The following is a 17,663-nucleotide window of genomic DNA, read 5'->3' as shown; positions in this document are numbered from 1 at the left end:
AATAATTGGGGATTTACTTAAAATAAAAATAACTGTTCAGTACACTTGAAGGTCTCATAATAGCTTATAGTATACTGAGGGGAAAGCCTTTGTTTTGATAGTAAATAATTTCATCACCAAAAATCTATTTTTTGTTTTTTATTTTTCATCAAATGGCAGGAAGAAAAAGTCTGGTGGGGATATAGTATATCCATTATCTTTATTTCTTAGCTTAGATTTTGGCAATTTTATATGCAGTACTCAGCCAATTGAGTAAAAAACAATCTGTAAAGTTTACAGTAATTGTACTATGTGCACTCCCACCAGGTTGACCAGGTTGCTGTTATGGTCAATTTGAAGAGTGTCTGCCTCTGCCAACAAGCTGGTCAGAGAAGGCGGAGAGGCAACATGGAGGACACTTTTCCTCCATAATCTTCATTTCTTTCCTCAAGTTGGGCTTGTAAAATATTTAAAGAGAATTATGTGTAGCTTGTTAGTAGCAGTATTGGACGTTGTGGGTGTAGGATGTTTACAAAAGTGGACATTTGCCGGACTCTGCTGGAAGCATCAAAATGTTTCCGTGTTTTTCTTTAATGATGTTGGACAGACTGAAGCTACTAAAATGTTAAATCACCCCAATAACAGCCAGATAGACGGATTTCCAATATGTCTGTACAGAGCAAGAATTAAGTTGGCTCTCTGCCACCTTAAGATACTCAGACACACACACACACACATTTATAGAGAAATGCACAAAATATACACACAATAGGTATCAGCAACATCAGCTGTGCCAGCTACAGTGCACAGGGGATAGAACTACTCATGCCCTGGTTTCAAGGCAGACTGTGTGTGTGTGTGTGTGTGTGTGTGTGTGTGTGTGTGTGTGTGTGTGTCTCAAAAAACAGAAAGAGAGGAAAGAAAGAGTGTGCCGTGAGTGTTGTTGTGTGCATGTGTTATCATTCCTCAGCACCGTGCTCCTCTTGGCAGATGGCTCTGCCAACCTCGGGACCTGGGGTGTGTGTGTGTGTCCGTGTGTCTGTGCGTATTGTATTGGTATCTTGGGGGGCACAAGGGCAGAAGCTACCTGGTGTTGACTGCCAAGTCTCTTGCTCCCTTGCGCTCTCTCTTTCTATAAACCTTGCAACACACACACACCTGCACACCCACAGACTGATATGTCTTGCCCTGGTACGACTTTTATGGTGTTTGTGATTGAATTTTTTATTAATAAGGTTCAGCAGTTAAAACTGAAATTTACTGTAGTAGATAAATGATAGTGGATATCATTACTCTTATTTTGATGACCAAGTTTATTATTCTTACCAGTACTAGTGTAGCTGTAGGAGAGCAGGTACAACTTGTGGAAAATCACAAACTTCTGCTGTCTGAATTCGAGTTACAGACCAAACACTACTTCATTAATTGATTGAACTAATTACTAAAATAACATCCACAGAAAATAAGGGAACGCTACCTCAAGTAAATAATTAATTCCTAATTAGTTCTAACAACAAATTAGGGAGTGTAATTTCAAGCAGGTTCTTCATTACATACACAACTAATTTGACCTATCACAAATTCAACTCTCACAGAAAATGAGCGAATATTATCACATCATTTACTAATGACTTCATATCATTAGATGATTGAGCAAACTAAAAATAGCATGTTAAATATTTCCGTGCACTTCATATAGTAATTAGCCAGAATTTTCAGATACACTATCCTGACAGATATGGATTTTACAAATGTGCACATCCATAGTATCCCTCTCCCTGTGTTGAGGGTTTGAATGTGGCTCAAATCCTCTCCAGCAGCTCGCTCTCTCCTCTGTGTACTGTCTCATAACAAAAAACGAGCCCAAAAGTGGTCTTTAAAAAGGCATGAAATGGACTCCGGGGCCATCACTGCACAGATAAATGGGAGCATTAAAAGGTGGGAAACACGGAGAAGACAACGACTCTGCCAAAATTGGAACAGCAGCGACAACAGGAGCCTGGTGATCTGATCCCATGGGGAAGATCTGGTGCAGTTATGTACACTCCTCTGCTTCAGTGTCTAATCAGCAGTTACAAGGCTTTTAGTCACATCTATTGACAAGGCGACTGAAATCCCTACACATCGTTACCAGACAATGATATCTGTGATAAATCTGCAGCATCTTACACCTGAAACGTTTTAAACAGCTTTTGATGAGGGGACACTCTTATCGTCTATCCTCTAAGTCTTTTTTAAAGAAGATATTGCAGCTCAGGGGGACATACGTCAGTGTAAGTACCTTCAGCCACACTCATGAATGACTATTTACTGCGCCTGTTTGAGCCGCTCAGCGCCTGTTGGGTCTGATCATCTCATGGCTGTCATGGTCATTTGCTGTGTACGACTTCATGTTGATTCTTATTGCGGTTTTGTTATGTACATGAAATTAAGCCAAACGTGAAAAGGTAATTTTAATCTTTTACAAACTAGTAAAGAAAAAATCTGACCTTTTTCATAATGATGAATATAAAAAAAATGTGTGGCTTAGTAGTATTAGCAGTAATCTGATTTATTAAAGAAGTTCGACCTCTGGAGATAATGGTGCTATAGCTAATTGTCACATTGTACTTGACTGAGCCCTCTGGTCTTTTGGCTAATTATCTATGACATGAACCCAGCTTACGAGGAGAAAGTGCAGTATGCAATAATAATATAACGAGCGTGATTCTACTATTAAGTAAGTTCTGACACTTACCACAGGACTGACATTAATGGGGATCTTGAAGTAGCAAACGGCGGCTGGCCCAGTGCTGGTGACCAGAGAACTTACACGTACAGCGTCAAACAACCGGAATGGAGCGATGTGATTATCAGTTTGTGTGTGAATAGGGACAGAGAAGAGAAGACACACACACACACACACACACACACACACACACAAACACAAACACAAACACACTCTCCTGCAGACAGAAGTTCTTCCCTCAGATTATGACGTAACGCAGTGTTTTAACTTCTTCGTTGCAGAAGAAGCGACGCCCCATTTATCCAGGAACATAAATAGGAATTCATCAGGTTAAATGTGATGATTAGAAAACACCGGAGGAGCAGAGTCACTTGTTGAACAGCGGAGTGATGAGCCTCAGTGCAGTGAAGCTCATTTAAGATAAGATAAGATAAAACTTTATTGATCCACACACCAGGCAAATTCAGTTTTTTCAGCAGCAGGCACGTAAGAATGAGGAAGAAAAGCGAACTAAGAAATAGAAAAGGCTATAAAAAAATGCTGAGTATTTACATTATATTCACCTTTTCACTGTAGTGGTTTTTTATGAAATGTTCTAAGTAAATTGCTTTGCCACAGGATGATTGTACGAGCAAATAAAATTTGTTTTTTTGCATAAGAAAAACTTTTGTACAAAAGAAGAAGATTGTACAATAAACACAAATGTTCAAAGAATGTGTTTTTTGGTTATTCGATTTATATCGCGAAATATATATATATATATATATATCTCGACATCGACTGATTGACTAAAAAATTGTGATAGGATTTTATTCCGTATCACCCAGCTCTAAGGCGGGTGGAGGGGGAGTTTGCTTGTTTGACCACTGAGACACACCTGGTATCACTATGTGGCTTTTGTGATTCGATCTCAAGCGGACGTACAGGCGTGAACGCACTCAGATCAGATATAGATACAATTACGAGAGAACACTGTTGCCAGCCCACTCTCTCATGCACGCGATTCACTCAGCGCCTCCTGACTCCTCTCTCTCTCATGCCGACACACAGACACACACACAAACAGTGACATCGGACAAATCTGTTACCTCAGACTGGTTCAAAACAACATCATTTGGTCTTAACTAACACAAATGACATACGTGCTCATTTCATTTAGAAGGGGAAGTGAGATACGTTCCCAAGTGGTCACAGGAGACACATTCAGGAGTAATGTCAATACCAGTTGGGAACTCGTGCTTAGAGATGGCTACTTTTGCATACAGGCTCATATAAAGATAGACAACATGACGGCTTCCAAAAGTGAAGCCACATCGCCCTGATCGCCCCCTGGATGTTAACCGCGGTATAAGTCATAAACCCTGCCTCCTCCATGTTTGTGGAAGGGACGTGAATCAAATTAAAAAGACAAAATTCCCAGTAATTATACATAAATTGGCCTTAAAGTGGAGCAGGTTAATCACACCCGCAGTTAAACCACATCCTAGTCCACATCCTTGGCCAGTGATCATTAGATTTCATGACCAAACTCGACAGGGTGAATTTGAAAGCTCTGGGAACAGTCTATAACCGACCATATGTGTGACTGTGTCCTGCTGAGGTGCAAATTATGGCTGATGGATACTGCAAGACCTTTGACGCCTCTGAAGAAGTCACAGCGTTCACATCCACCCTGAACAAGACAGATGGCAGACGGCAGGTTTCTGGACATTTCAGACACTTGGTGCGTCTTAAATCATTACTTCCTAATTATTGATGGTTTGTTTGTCTCCTCAATACAATTCCTCTGTGGGTTGGGAATTACTGTATGACCTTGCCATGGCTTGAACAGTTGGCAGAGATATATTGTTCTACAGGCTACTGTTTGTGTTGGACGGTTTAGATGAGGGTTATGTTGTCTGTGTTCTGATTAGGGTTGCAAAATTCCGGGAATTTTCCAAGTTGGAAACTTTCCATGGGAATTAACGGCAATATACGTGAATTAACGGGAACAAACGGGAATAAATGGGACATTTGTGGGTAATTTATACTAACTCTATTTACCTTGTCATATACAGACATAAATATAAACCTTTTGTTTTGTCATAGGCTGATTTGAGGAAACTATGGGCACTTGACTATATGCTTCTGCATCTTTGTGTCATTCTTAACATAGGTCTTTGCACAGTATTTGCAATGTCTCCACACATGAGATAGTGCACGTGGAATTGTTCTGTAGAATAAGATGAGAACAATTTTTCCACCCCTTTGCAACCCTAGTTCTGATAGTTTCATTTTTTATAATATTTTTATGGCTCTTAAACCTGCTAAACTCGTAAACTTATGTAGTTTCTGCCGGTTCTTCATTGGATTACCTACCTTTACTTTAAAAGATCATTTTACATGAAACCCAACATGGTGAAATTATATATCACATTGTTTCTTCAGCTGAGAGCTAGTGTTACCGTACTTGCACTGCTTAATCATATTAAAGATTACCATGAAATGCTCTTAAAAATAACTTAAATAACTCACATAATAATACAAATCTATTTCTAGCCCCCCCTTTCTTCTCATTTGTTTTCCTCTGAAACTAAAGAGTGACATTTCTGGGTGAAAAGAGACCTTCTTATTGATTAGTTCCTTCTGCTTCTAGGGAAAGATAAGATAAGATAAGTTATAGACCTGCTCATTAATGAAACACATTAATGCTGGTTTTAAAAATCTACATTTATGGGTTTGAAAATAGCTCATAACGCCACTTACAGTTTCAAACCATCTTGGATCTTGCCGGGTCAATGCTAACTTGGAGTAAACCGTGGGGACGTATCTACATCATGACATTATACATATATACGTATATATTTGAAAAGATTAACAAATGACTCAAATCAAAGGTGGGCATATCCATCTGAGAAGAGAAGACGCGGATCACACTCTCCTTACATCCTGTGTGGGCAAAATCGTGACAGTTAAAGACAAATGTTCGGCTGGGGATTTTATATCCGATCCAGATGGTTACTGTTTTATTTTCTTTTAAGACACTGGCTTAGCTCTTCACATAAAGCATGAGCCCTAAAAAGTCTACACTGCACCTCTCACCCACAGATTGGGGCTTTGTTTTTACGCAATCATAAAAGTTTGAACAGTTGACTCGTGTCTCTGCAGCACCAGTGTCATGTAATCATTTAAGTGGATTATCTGTGGAGCAATTAGCTCAAAGGCTCCATCTCCTTCATTATGATTTCTTAGGATTCCTGCAGTCGAGGCATTTTATTATCTGTGTCGCTGCTTTGACGACTGACAGAAAGTGTTTCAGTTATTTTACTATAGATCTTTTTTTGCGAGGCTCGAGCATGTCTAAAAGCTTATGGTGCCAAAAAGAAATTGTCAGCAGTAAGTGATGATGACATGATATCTTACACATGATACCTGTAGGAACACAGAAACTATGAAGCAATTCAGCTTCACCTCATTCACATCTCCTCTTGAAAACTCCTCTAGCTTTTTATCCCTAATATGTCACAGATGTGGTATCTGGACTGCTTGTCTGTGGTTTTGTGCCATATTCTAATCACGCTCAATCTAAATCCTGAAAGAAAGTAGAATGTTTGGAGATTCAGCCTCATCGTGATTCAGACTTCCTTGTTAAATTGGAACAGCTGGAAAGACACATCTGTATAATGTTACGCCACTTGAAGCTCCGAAAAAAATCTGTAGTCTGCAGCCGATCAGTGACAAGTCCTTACAATTAGTGCTTGGCACAGAGGTGAATGAATACTTCTGGAATACATCAAAAGCTGCTCTAATCAGTATTTTTCCACAAAAGGGGGATATAATATCTGTGGTGAGAAAATTGTCAATTGCAGTGGCAAACCTACAGAGAGCTTTACCCATCGATGTCATTCTTATGTTTTAGTGTCTTTGAGTTTCTTCCCTCTCAACCCACCGGGACACCCCGCATTGGTTTGTGAGCTGCTGATTTCAAGACTCAAGTTTGGCATTTTGTCCAATAAACCACGATGTACTACCAGCACAACACCAAAGTTAGCACATGTAATGACAACTAAGCAGCTGAAGAGTCATATGTATTTCTCCAGTTCATTCATGGAAACCTTTTTCCATTACTTTGCAGTAAGTGCATCAGATGATCTGACGGGTTTCAACAGCTTTCTCACATCTGACGACAGAGCTCCCATTATCCCACCTTGACGGGATAGAAGAGGACATTTTTCCTCCAGACAGAAAACGTCCGTCATTTTAATCTGCAGTTAGTTGTGGAGCATTTGTTTGTGGATTCTTGTCAGCTGGGGATGAGACGTAGCATCCGTTCAAAGCCTGTGAGTCGCTGATGATGTTGGTGTGAAGTACTATCAAGTGGAGTGAGGAAGGAGATTTCAGCGGCGTGATGAATGACTGTGTCCGTATTGAAGTTGCGCGTGTGAAGTGTGAGCTGACGGAGAGCTCGGGAGGACTGAGGGGCAGACTGAGTATTGGACATAGGGTCTGAACATTATATCCACTGACTATAAATTCCCTGTGTCTCCACTTTTCCCTGCAGATCCCATCGGGAGCGTATCCCCAGACTGAGGATTTTTTGCTCTGAACAGCAATTTGATAACAACATTTTTACATTTCTCTTGAACTGTTCTTCCATCGGCTTCACTCTTGGTATGTGTGATGTTAAATATTATTAACAATCAATTAGTATCAATATCTTGAAAATTCAATAAAAAGGCGACCCGTGCTCTGAAGCAGTCAGTGGGGGGCCAGGCAGTGTGCACTCAATTTGCAGACAGAGTTGAACATGTCTTCTTCTACATCCCTGCATAAACTACAGCAGTGATCGAAAACTGGGTCAACCCGCAGATGAAAATCGCAGCTAGATCATTTTGATGATTTGATTAATTTTATTTCCCCATATCGGACTGAGACACAGACACGGATGAATTGGGCGCTGATCTCCATCATAGTCCAATGTTCTTAGACTCACTTTCTTCTTTTTTGTCCGGTTTATTGGAGGCTGGCAACCGACATCAAGGTGCATTAACACCATCTACTGTGTCTTTGCCCTTCATCGTCTCCTCACATCCTTTGTTTCATTGCTGTAATGCTTTATACCCATTGAATTACAGAGCTTTTATTTTGAAAAGCTGTGAACTTAGTACTGAAGATCATGTCGACTGATTAACAGATCTGTGAAATAGTTGACATACAATGTATGAAAAAATAGAAGCAGTTAAATAAATCATTCAAATTGATATGTAAGCCACATGAACAGTAATAAAGAAAATCCATAGCACACAAACAATAAAAAGTGACAATAACTTGCAGAACTGTTTGAGGAGGACTCACTAATAATAATTCTGAAGTAGCTCCAGAGCTTTAACTCAGAACAAGAGAACAGCTCATTCCAAACTGACAGCTTTAGAACAGGCACTGCACTAGTGATGTTAAAAAAGAAGGTCCTGCCGATCTTAACTTTCAGGTTCTGAAACACACAGTATTAAATGCTGATGATATGTGTAATCAATTCCCTAATTAACTGCTTAAATGGTTCAACCAATCACAATCAGTGTCAATTACCAGTCAACACCATCTCCCCCAGATTCCACCGCCATGATTAGCCAGCTACATGATGGGCAATTACAGCGAGGAGTATGCAACATTCAATGTAAGCCCCATTAAAGTCATACAAAGCCTTCAGATCTCCGAGCGAGAGAATGAAACAAGGGGCGAGATGGGAGGAGGAGGTGGAGGGAGAAAGAGCAACAAAGAGGAGAGGAGATGAAAGGATATTTCTTCAGGAGGAGGAGGAGGAGGAGACCTACAGTGCTGGATTCGTTCAGATTTAACAAAGGCGTGGGGAGCTTCAAAATTGTTTTCTCTCTCATTTTTCTTTTTCGCCTTAACGGGAAAATCCACTGCCAAACAGGAGCCGCACATCAATGGCGACTGACAGACTTTTAACTCCAATCTCAGTGATTTTCATGCTTTCTATTGAAGGTGTGTGTCGCCTTTTATGCCCAAGTAATCCATTGTAAAATTCTAAGAAAATATCTCTCTCTCCCTTCAGGTATTCATCCTTTAGCTGTGCTGGCCTTCTTAGAATCTTGGAGAGTTCAGTCCATTCTAACATTTATTGACACTGAGCTGCCGCTACTTCAAAAGTGCTTCCAGAGCTGCTGGTAGGAGACGCCGGTTAACAACAACACACTCTGCTGCATCGTGTGCTGCACTGGCTGCATTCACAAACCTGTTTTGGCCTTAAACTCTCAACTTTTCACTTATCATGATTAGGGTTGCAAAATTCCGGGAATATTCAAAGCTGGAAACTTTCCATGGAAATTTACGGGAATTAACGGGAATTAACAGGAATAAACTGGAAATTGTGTGGGTAATTTATACTTACTGTATTTACCTTGTCATATACAGACATAAATATAAACCTTTTGTTTTGTCATGGGCTGATTTGAGCTCTGAGGAAACTTTGGGCACTTGACTATATGCTTCTGCATCTTTGTGTCATTCTTAACATAGGTCTTTGCAGAGTATTTGTAAATGTACACAGCCTTTCCTTCTACATTGGCTGGGGTGAAATGTCTCCAGACATGAGAGAGTGCAGGTGGAATTGTTCCGTAGAATAAGATGAGAAAAAAAGCTTGTAAGAAAACACTAATGCAATGCCAGAGATATAAATAGTTGGCCAAACAATTGGAATCGTCTTTAAAAATATTTACAAATGAATAGGAATAGGCTAGATGTACAGATGAACAATCCTCAATCAGCAAGCTAATATATTTCCCCCAGTAATATCATCAAAACTTACCTGACTAGTCCTGCACACTATAGCAGGCCTCAATAGCCCTGCTGTAGTGTGCAGGATGCTGGGAATTATCTGTGCATGTGATGGAGAAATGCACAGTGGAGGGTTGAAATTCAACGTGCAGCGTGTGTTGCATTCCATACATCTTTAAAATAGAGTTTTGAATGATGTTTTTAGTGCTCAGCGTTTAATTTGTGTAATTTTTTTTTTTTTCAAAATTCCCAAAATTCCCGCGCTGAATATTCCCATGGAAAGTTTCCAGAAAGTTTCCGGAAATTTACCGGACATTTTCCGCCCCTTTGCAACCCTAATCATGATATTTGTATCAGACCGGTTTAGGGGTAAATATGCTGGAAATTAACAGAATTCTATAAACTGTGTCTATATATACAGTATATAGGAGCATGTATAACTGTTCCTAATGACCTCCGTCTTGGCTTCATCTTACTTCTTCTTCCTCCTTTAAAAAAAAAAAAAATCAGACTTTGAAATGAGACTTCTTTGTAGTCTCCACACAGTGCATGGATCATTCAGACGGGAATAACCACACACTCTCAGACTGTCTTTCATCAAAGGCTTTTATGGTGCCACACTCGTTTGCACACACGGGCTACGTCCACACTAAAACCTTTTCATTTTTCCACAGCATTTGAAATCCAAAGAGGTTTCCAGTCCATCTCTACATCAGAGGTAATCTCTGCCCATACTTTTATCTGAAATATGAACATACACGTAAACATGTGCGTACTCTAGCCTTACGACATGCACAATTACACTGTGTGACAGCAGCTAGTAAAGACAACATGCTCATCAAGGCTTTTAATTTGGTATCCATGTTACCTTCATCCCTGGGTCAGGGTCAGGTGACGGACAGTTCTCATGTCCATTTGACATTTGATAGACAAAACAATTAATTGGTTATGACACTTGTTAGCTGTATCCTTTATATCTGACTGTGAACGCCCAGTGACAAGCTACATATGTCTGAGTTTTGAACATGTGTTATAAAAGAAAAAAGACAATAATCTGAAAGCTTGGAAAAAGAACATAACTCTGTGCAGAATGTTTTTCCTTCTTCTTATTCCGTCCAACCTCTTGTAAAATGACAAATCTCTGATGTTTAATCATTTCAATCCAACAAAGTTGTTTGCTCGTACTTTTTGATTTCCATTTGAGGCACTTTACAGAACAGTAACAAATTAACATAGGCACACACACATTAATACAGTGCATCTATGTGCAGCACTTGGGGGCTCGGTATCTAGATGGACACTTTGGCATGAAGAATGGCATCTAGCTGTCAAACTTCTGGTAGGTGGACAACCCGCTAAACATCCTGAGCCACAGCCAAAGTCCCGTCACGGGCAGCCCTTCTCATTGTTCTGTTCTGTCTGCACGGTTCTGTGTTTTCTGCTCTGTAATAAAGCCCGTTTCTGTGTGTGTGTGTGCGTTTCAGTGTGTGTGTGTGTGTGTGAGCCCAGTTTCCCACAAGGACCGTCTGACAACAGCAGCGTGATGGAGTGGTGGCAGGGGGAGGGTTACATGTGTAGACACCCTGAGCTTGTTGTTGAGCCCTGAGCAGCTCCACTCCAGCAGCGGGGGGTTAAGTACCTTGCTCCAGGGCCCTTCCACAAGCGGTTGCTGAGGGACAGCAGTGTGTGTCACTTTTCTGCTCACACACACTCGCCGCCACCATCACCACCACCCACAGGAATAAGGATACAAAACAGCAACATGGTTGCCAAGTTATTGTGCTCCCACTACAATACATAGCTGAAGTGGAGAGGACGACTTTTATATCCAGTGTGCTGTACAATCGAATGTGAAAAAGAAATGTCTCCAACACAGTGGTTCTCCAGCGCGGAGTGAAACGGGACAATGTATTTGTATCTTCCTGTTTTTGAATTTATATTCAGCCGGCACAGAGGGTCGTCCGCTACAGTCAGGGTCGACATTTCATGGTTGGACAAGATGTAAAATGCAAGGTGCTCTGGATAAAAGCTTCATACAGTAAAAGCCCTTTATACTGGGGCCTGTACTGGGAGCAGATCAGTACGATCTGGGTCTGGGTTGACCAGCTGATCTATAGTTTCGGTTCGTCCCTCCATTACTCCTCATATTTCTAAATAAATCAATGAATTCCAAATCATGCAGAGAAACACAGATCTAACTTCTCGCAGATGCCATCCAGTCTCTCTTGTCTTCCCTGATGTTAACAAGTCTCCATCATCTCTCTCCACGGGGGTATTTGTTCTTGTGTTCTCAGCTGCATATAAAACCCCCTCACTGAGAGTTGTAGTATTGTGCAGTATTGGTTACAACTGCATTTATATTCATCACATTTGATCATTTATTGTTTTCATTGCAGATAATTTCCTGAATATTGGTGAATTTCTGAGATCAATATTAGTGTTGATATTTGTTTGAGTTGGCAACCTAGTAAATTGGAGAAGACAAATATTTTTCTAGTATAAATATATGAAAACATTTAAAAATAATTTTTGGTTAGAAGAAATCAACTGAGCAGCTACTTTACATTTGAAAAGGCAAATTGTCAGTGCCCTCTGTTGGACAAACTGAGAAACAGTGAGATTGTTTCTCGTATTTCTGGTCTGGATTTCAGGGTATACATGCATATATGCACTTGGCTCACATCAGACAACACAAAACTCTGACTCTATTCAGATTGTATTTTTTAACTATTAAATGATCAAAACTGTTGTTCAGTCTTTCAAATGTATACTCCAAAAGATGAGGGATTCTTAAAGCCATTGATTCTGTTACTTCGGTATTTTGTAGATCAAATAATAAATACTGACTGATATATTCATGAGAATAACATAATGTTTTCCTTTTAAAAATGGATCTGGAAATTAAAATAATAATTGTAGCACTTCCCTTGTGGAGAAGTGCCTCAGCTTTTCTGTAACACAATTTGTTGTCATTCATGAACCAATATCAAACCTATGTATCTGTATGGACTAATATCAGTGAATACTGGAACCAGAGAATGTTCAGTGTTTGGGGACAATCGATCGACTATTGTAATAACACGTGTTATTAGCTCTCCAAACAGAACACACAACTGTCAGCCTCATGTGCAGGCTGTGTGTGGAGCACCAGCACAAAGCTGCCCAGTCATTTCACTCAGTCCTAACAGGAAAGAAAAATGACGCCTGGTCTAGTTTTAGATTTCAATAACCACATGCAAACATTTAGATTCCTGCACCATCCCAAAATAAATAGAGTCCCCCAAGTTGACTCTGTCATTGTGGAGACCACCAGCATCACCTGCACGGCCCGGGCCCTGCTGACCAGCACGGTCTCCGGACTGAGGGGAAACTTCTGCCCCCCTTCTTCCAGGAGCCTTTCATTCATTCACAGGTTGGGACATTTCTCTGTGCATCAGTGTCCCCGCTCCGTCACATCAGCCCGTGCAAATCAAACATTCCTTAATGTCACAATGCGAACTGTGTGCGTGCGTTTGAGTGCGTGTGTGTGCGTGTGTGTCAGTGCGTGTGTGTGTGTGTGTGTGTGTGTGTGTGTGTGTGTGTGTGTGTGTGTGCGTGTGTGTGTGTGTGCAGGCTACATGTGCGTGTCTCCCGGCTCGTCTCAAGCAACAACGGTGACAAAGAAAGACGCATTTCTCACTTCGGCTGCGTCCCCATCTCCCCAAATAAAAACAAACACACACACACGCTCCATGTAGAGGCTTGATTTCAGGATGTCATGTCCGCTCATCCTCTTTAAAGCCTCACATGCATCCACACACACACACACACACACACACACACAGAGGAGAGGATGAAGCAGCGTGTTCTGGACTTACCATGGTTGTTCAAGCTCCCAGTCCCTGAAAAAGTCGAATTCAAACAGATCCATGCCCGCTCCTGGTTCTGCTCCTGTGTCCGCTGCTGGTGTTTTCTGGTTTAAAATCCAAAGCTGCTGCTACGTGGTTCTACATGAGCTACTGATACTGAGTGTCTTCTGTGCGTTTGCGTGTGTGTGAGAGAGGGAGGGAGAGAGAGAGAGACACACACACACAGAGAGGGAGCGTAGACACGAGCCGCTGCCAGGAAGCTGCTACGTGGTCGAGGCAAGCTGACAGCCAGGCAGAGGTGGAGAGAGGGGGGGGGGCAGAGCGAGAGCGAGACAGAAAGAGAGAGACAGAGAAAGAGGGAGAGAGCGAGAGAGAGAAGGAGTGAAAGAGAGAGGGAGAGAGAGGCAGAAAGAGTGTGTGAGAGAGGGGGAGAGGAAGGGGGGGCGGAAAGAGTGCGACATGCTGAAGACAAGTCGCATAATAAGTGGATCTATTTGTGTTGATCTTACTAAATAAACTTTGACACCCCCCCTCCAAAAAAACCAACAGTTGCCATTCATATCATTATAATTATTATTATAATTATTATAATTTTTATAATTATTATAATAATAATTATTATTATTGTTGTTGTTCTGATTCAGTAGTGCTGCTGGTATCAGAGATAACTGCATGTCAGGTTTTGATAATAAACTTTGATTCCCCCCCCCTCCCATTTCATTTGTAGAGATCGTCAAAGCACAGCATACATTATTTCGAGTTATTTTGCATTTAAAATGTTTTGTTAATAAAGATAATACCTGTCAACAGGTGTAGGAGGATGTAAATGTCTTTAAAATGCGTGTTCTTGTATTTAGTCTCACGCACTGTTCTGGAGTCAGTGAAGTGCACACTCCAGACAGACGTCTCCACTGAACATCACCTGTGACGCTCTGTGAGCTCTCATGACTCACAAGCGTCTCATTATCTCACAATCCGTTAGAGGAGATTTATTCTCTCTCGTTCTTTTCCTTCTCTCTAAAAAGGGACATCTGAAGCAGGGGTTTCCTGATTCAAAGCTGTGACAGTGAAGTACACCACACGTGCAGCTCACCGACTCCAGGAGTCTTTGTTCAGACTGGGCATGAACACACCGCGGAGGGCTGTCAACAGGATTTTTTTTTTGTTGAAAGAACTGAGGTCATAAGCCGAGACTTCTCTGAATGCGTGTTATTTTCTGTCTCATTTGATTTATCTAGTACAATATATTCGGATTTTCTTTGAATCCTTTTTTTGGGGGGGTCTTACCCCAAATTACTCAAATTGCAGGATAGTTTTTCGAAAAGAAGCGGGTCCAAACCCAGCATGTTTGAGGTCATGGACTGGATTTCCTCTGTGGAGTCACAGTGTAAATGTTCAGAGCAGAAACACATGACCTGACCTCCCACCCAGGGGCAGAGGGTCTGCACACGTATGGTTGAAACTTTACTGGATCCGATCACATGTCATTTTGACCAGGTCTTCATCAGGTGAACAGCTGATTGGCACTTGAAGGGACACTTGATTGAGGGACAACGCTGATATTGATATCTAACTCTGCCACTGAGTTGTTGAAATGAACAGTGTTGTCATGGGACTGTGTGAGGTCACATCATGCTGAACAACCCATTTTGGAATATATTTAAATTGGATGGATTTCTGAAATAATTTTTTCCTTTCTTGTTTCTTTATCATTAATGTTATTGGTTAATCATCGTGTGATAACCTCTGTGTCATGTTTGGTTGGTTTCAACAGAAAACAAAAGAACCAGACATTTAAAACACTACTCTGCAGTATTATAGAAGCTTGAAACGTTTTGTGTCTTGTATTATACTCTTGTATTACGCTGTTTCTATTCTGTACTGCCACAAGATGCTCTATTTCTATTCTGGAGTCTGAGGTGTTCTAATTATTTGCCCCTGACGCTCAGGATGTTTGCAGGGTTTGACTGGGACTTGTTCTTTTCTCCTACAACACCAGGGAATAAAGATGACCCTGAACTTCAAGAGACATTTTCTTTTACTTTGAGTGTTTAGCTCCAGGTAGATGTGATTTACTATTCGCCTGATATGACCTGAGCTGATCAGGAGCTTAGATTCGCTGTACGGCAACTCTGTGCTGTTTCCCGTCACTGAATCTGCTCTGCCACCCACCTCTGTATCCTCCAAACTTCAGCCTCCTCCACAGCAGTGAACTCCAGCTCTACATTATCTCCGGTCTTCCTCTCAGACACATCATGCACACACACACACCAACCAAACCTCTAAAAAGCCTATGATTATTCCAACCAGGAAGTCGTTGCAGTCTCTTGTATGTCGCCGATCACAGTATTTAATGAGGTTCTTACAAAAGTGTTGTTGCTGTGGAGTAACGTAATCAGCCATTCTCTATGGGCTCCGTCTCAAGTTAGGGCCCCAGGAAAAATTGCCTGCTTTGCTAACCTAGGCGGTGGACTGCTGGCAGAAACTTGGACTATGGGCAGAAAAGGTCTCTGGTTCGTCTCTGGTTCGACTCCACGGAGAAACAAAAAGACGAACCTGGATTGATCTGTCCAAAAATCCAAGAGGATTCTCCCTACCCTGTCTAGTGCCCCTGAGCAAGGCACCTTACTCCCCCAACATCTGCTCCCCGGGCGCCGTACATGGTCGCTCACTGCTCTGTGTGTCCTGCACCAGATGGGTCAAAAGCAGAGGTTACATTTCCCTACCTGCATGAGTGTGCCTGTGCATGTCTGTGCATGTGTTTGGGACTAATAAATAAATGCATCTTAACACCCCCTGTTTCTCAATATACTACACACTTCTTCTTTGGTCTTTGATCCCTCCACAAACTGCTCTCATCTTCCACTTTCGTGTCTTTACCCAACCACATCACCTCTGTTTCAGATCCTCCGATGCGACGTGGTGTTAATGACAGTTTAGCAGCCCACCATCCTCACTCTCCATCATACACTTGCTGCAACACATGCCCGGCGGCACGTTTTACTGTTTACGCCTCGCTATGAATAATGATTGACCAGATGGTTGGAACTTCTCACTCAGCGTGTGCGGCAGCAGTGGCTGTGGCTGTGGTTCCTTTATGACATCACTGTCCTCCCCTATAAAAAGTCCTCCCACACAAAGGCCAGTTGGTTTTTTCCCCCCATGAGAGAACATGAGAAGTCCAAATATATAGGAAATTGTATTTGAAGATGTTCTGCAGGCTTTCTGTGTGTGTGTGTGTGTGTGTGTGTGTGTGTGTGTGTGTGTATGTGTATGTGTGTAGGTCTTTGTTTTGGATGGTGTGTCACTGTGTTTGTATGTGTGCATGTGTGCGTGTGTATTTCGGTCTGGTCAGGGGTAACATGCCAGCACTACTCTACATCACACTGTGCAAGTACAAACAGTAGCCTTGGATAGAGGAGAGGAGAGGAGAGGAGAGGAGAGGAGAGGAGGAGACTGCCGGCCATAAGCAAGTCTGAAAGTGCTGTTTCATGACCTTGATCAATTCCAGCCATTTCAACATCGCAAATTAAAATTCCAGACATCTCCAGACCTTAAAAACACCAGATTGAAATTCATCCAATTTTAAAGGATTTAAGCACCTGCAGGAACACATTTTGTGAGTGAGTGTGTGTGTGTGTGTGCATGTGTGTAAGAAAGCCTGTCCAGAACTAGGTCAGACACAGAGACAAAGAATGCGAGAGAGAGAGAGAGAGAGAGAGAGAGAGAGAGAGAGAGAGAGAGAGAGAGAGAGAGAGAGAGAGAGAGAAGGAGAGAGAGAGAGAGAGAGAGAGAGAGAAAGATGTAGCAGAATCTATAAAAGCTATTCTAGTTTGAGATGATGGAGAAGTGGATGATAAAAAAAGATGGAGAAACATTAACATAAAAGCTAATTAAGGGCAGATAGACAGAGACACTAACACAGATGGATATCCTGCTCATTTCAGTCTTTACTACAAGCAGAGGAGCTGTTAGTTTAGAGGTTTGATTTTTTGGGGTCTTTTTCTTAGAGCCACATCTTTGCCAGTGATTTATATTGTAATGGCGACACACACAGAGTGAGTCTCACACATAGACACAGAGACAAGCACAAACTGATGAAATAGTCAGGAAGGAGCCGGCTCTCAGCTTTGGGCTCATTGTACTTGCTGTGTATCTTGCAGAAGTTGAGAAGTGCATGTCATGAATTTTCAACATGTGCCCAGGCTCTCTCTCTTCATATCTCACTTTCTCTCTCTCTCTCCTGGTACAAGTAGTACAAGGGGTGAATGAAGATGGTACCACAGCTCCTCCAGGTGGTCAAATACAAGTATTGCTCTGCGAAATCTACC

At 41.6% G+C, this 17,663-nt stretch overlaps 1 protein-coding gene across 1 annotated transcript in view; it reads right to left on the bottom strand.

The window, feature by feature from the left end:
• The window catches only part of aff2 (AF4/FMR2 family, member 2), a 150,687-nt gene extending 137,114 nt beyond the window's left edge, over positions 1-13,573 (bottom strand). The window contains exon 1 of the mRNA XM_053428681.1: positions 13,342-13,573. Coding sequence (XP_053284656.1) covers positions 13,342-13,394 — 53 coding nt within the window. The 5' untranslated portion in view covers positions 13,395-13,573. The remainder of the gene's footprint in view (positions 1-13,341) is intronic.
• Positions 13,574-17,663: the final 4,090 nt, after the last annotated feature.

Source organism: Pleuronectes platessa, chromosome 8, assembly GCF_947347685.1.
Source record: "Pleuronectes platessa chromosome 8, fPlePla1.1, whole genome shotgun sequence".
In the NCBI taxonomy this organism is placed as follows: domain Eukaryota; kingdom Metazoa; phylum Chordata; class Actinopteri; order Pleuronectiformes; family Pleuronectidae; genus Pleuronectes; species Pleuronectes platessa.
The sequence above is the reverse complement of the archived record's forward strand: the minus strand, read 5'-3'. Positions and strand labels throughout refer to the sequence as shown.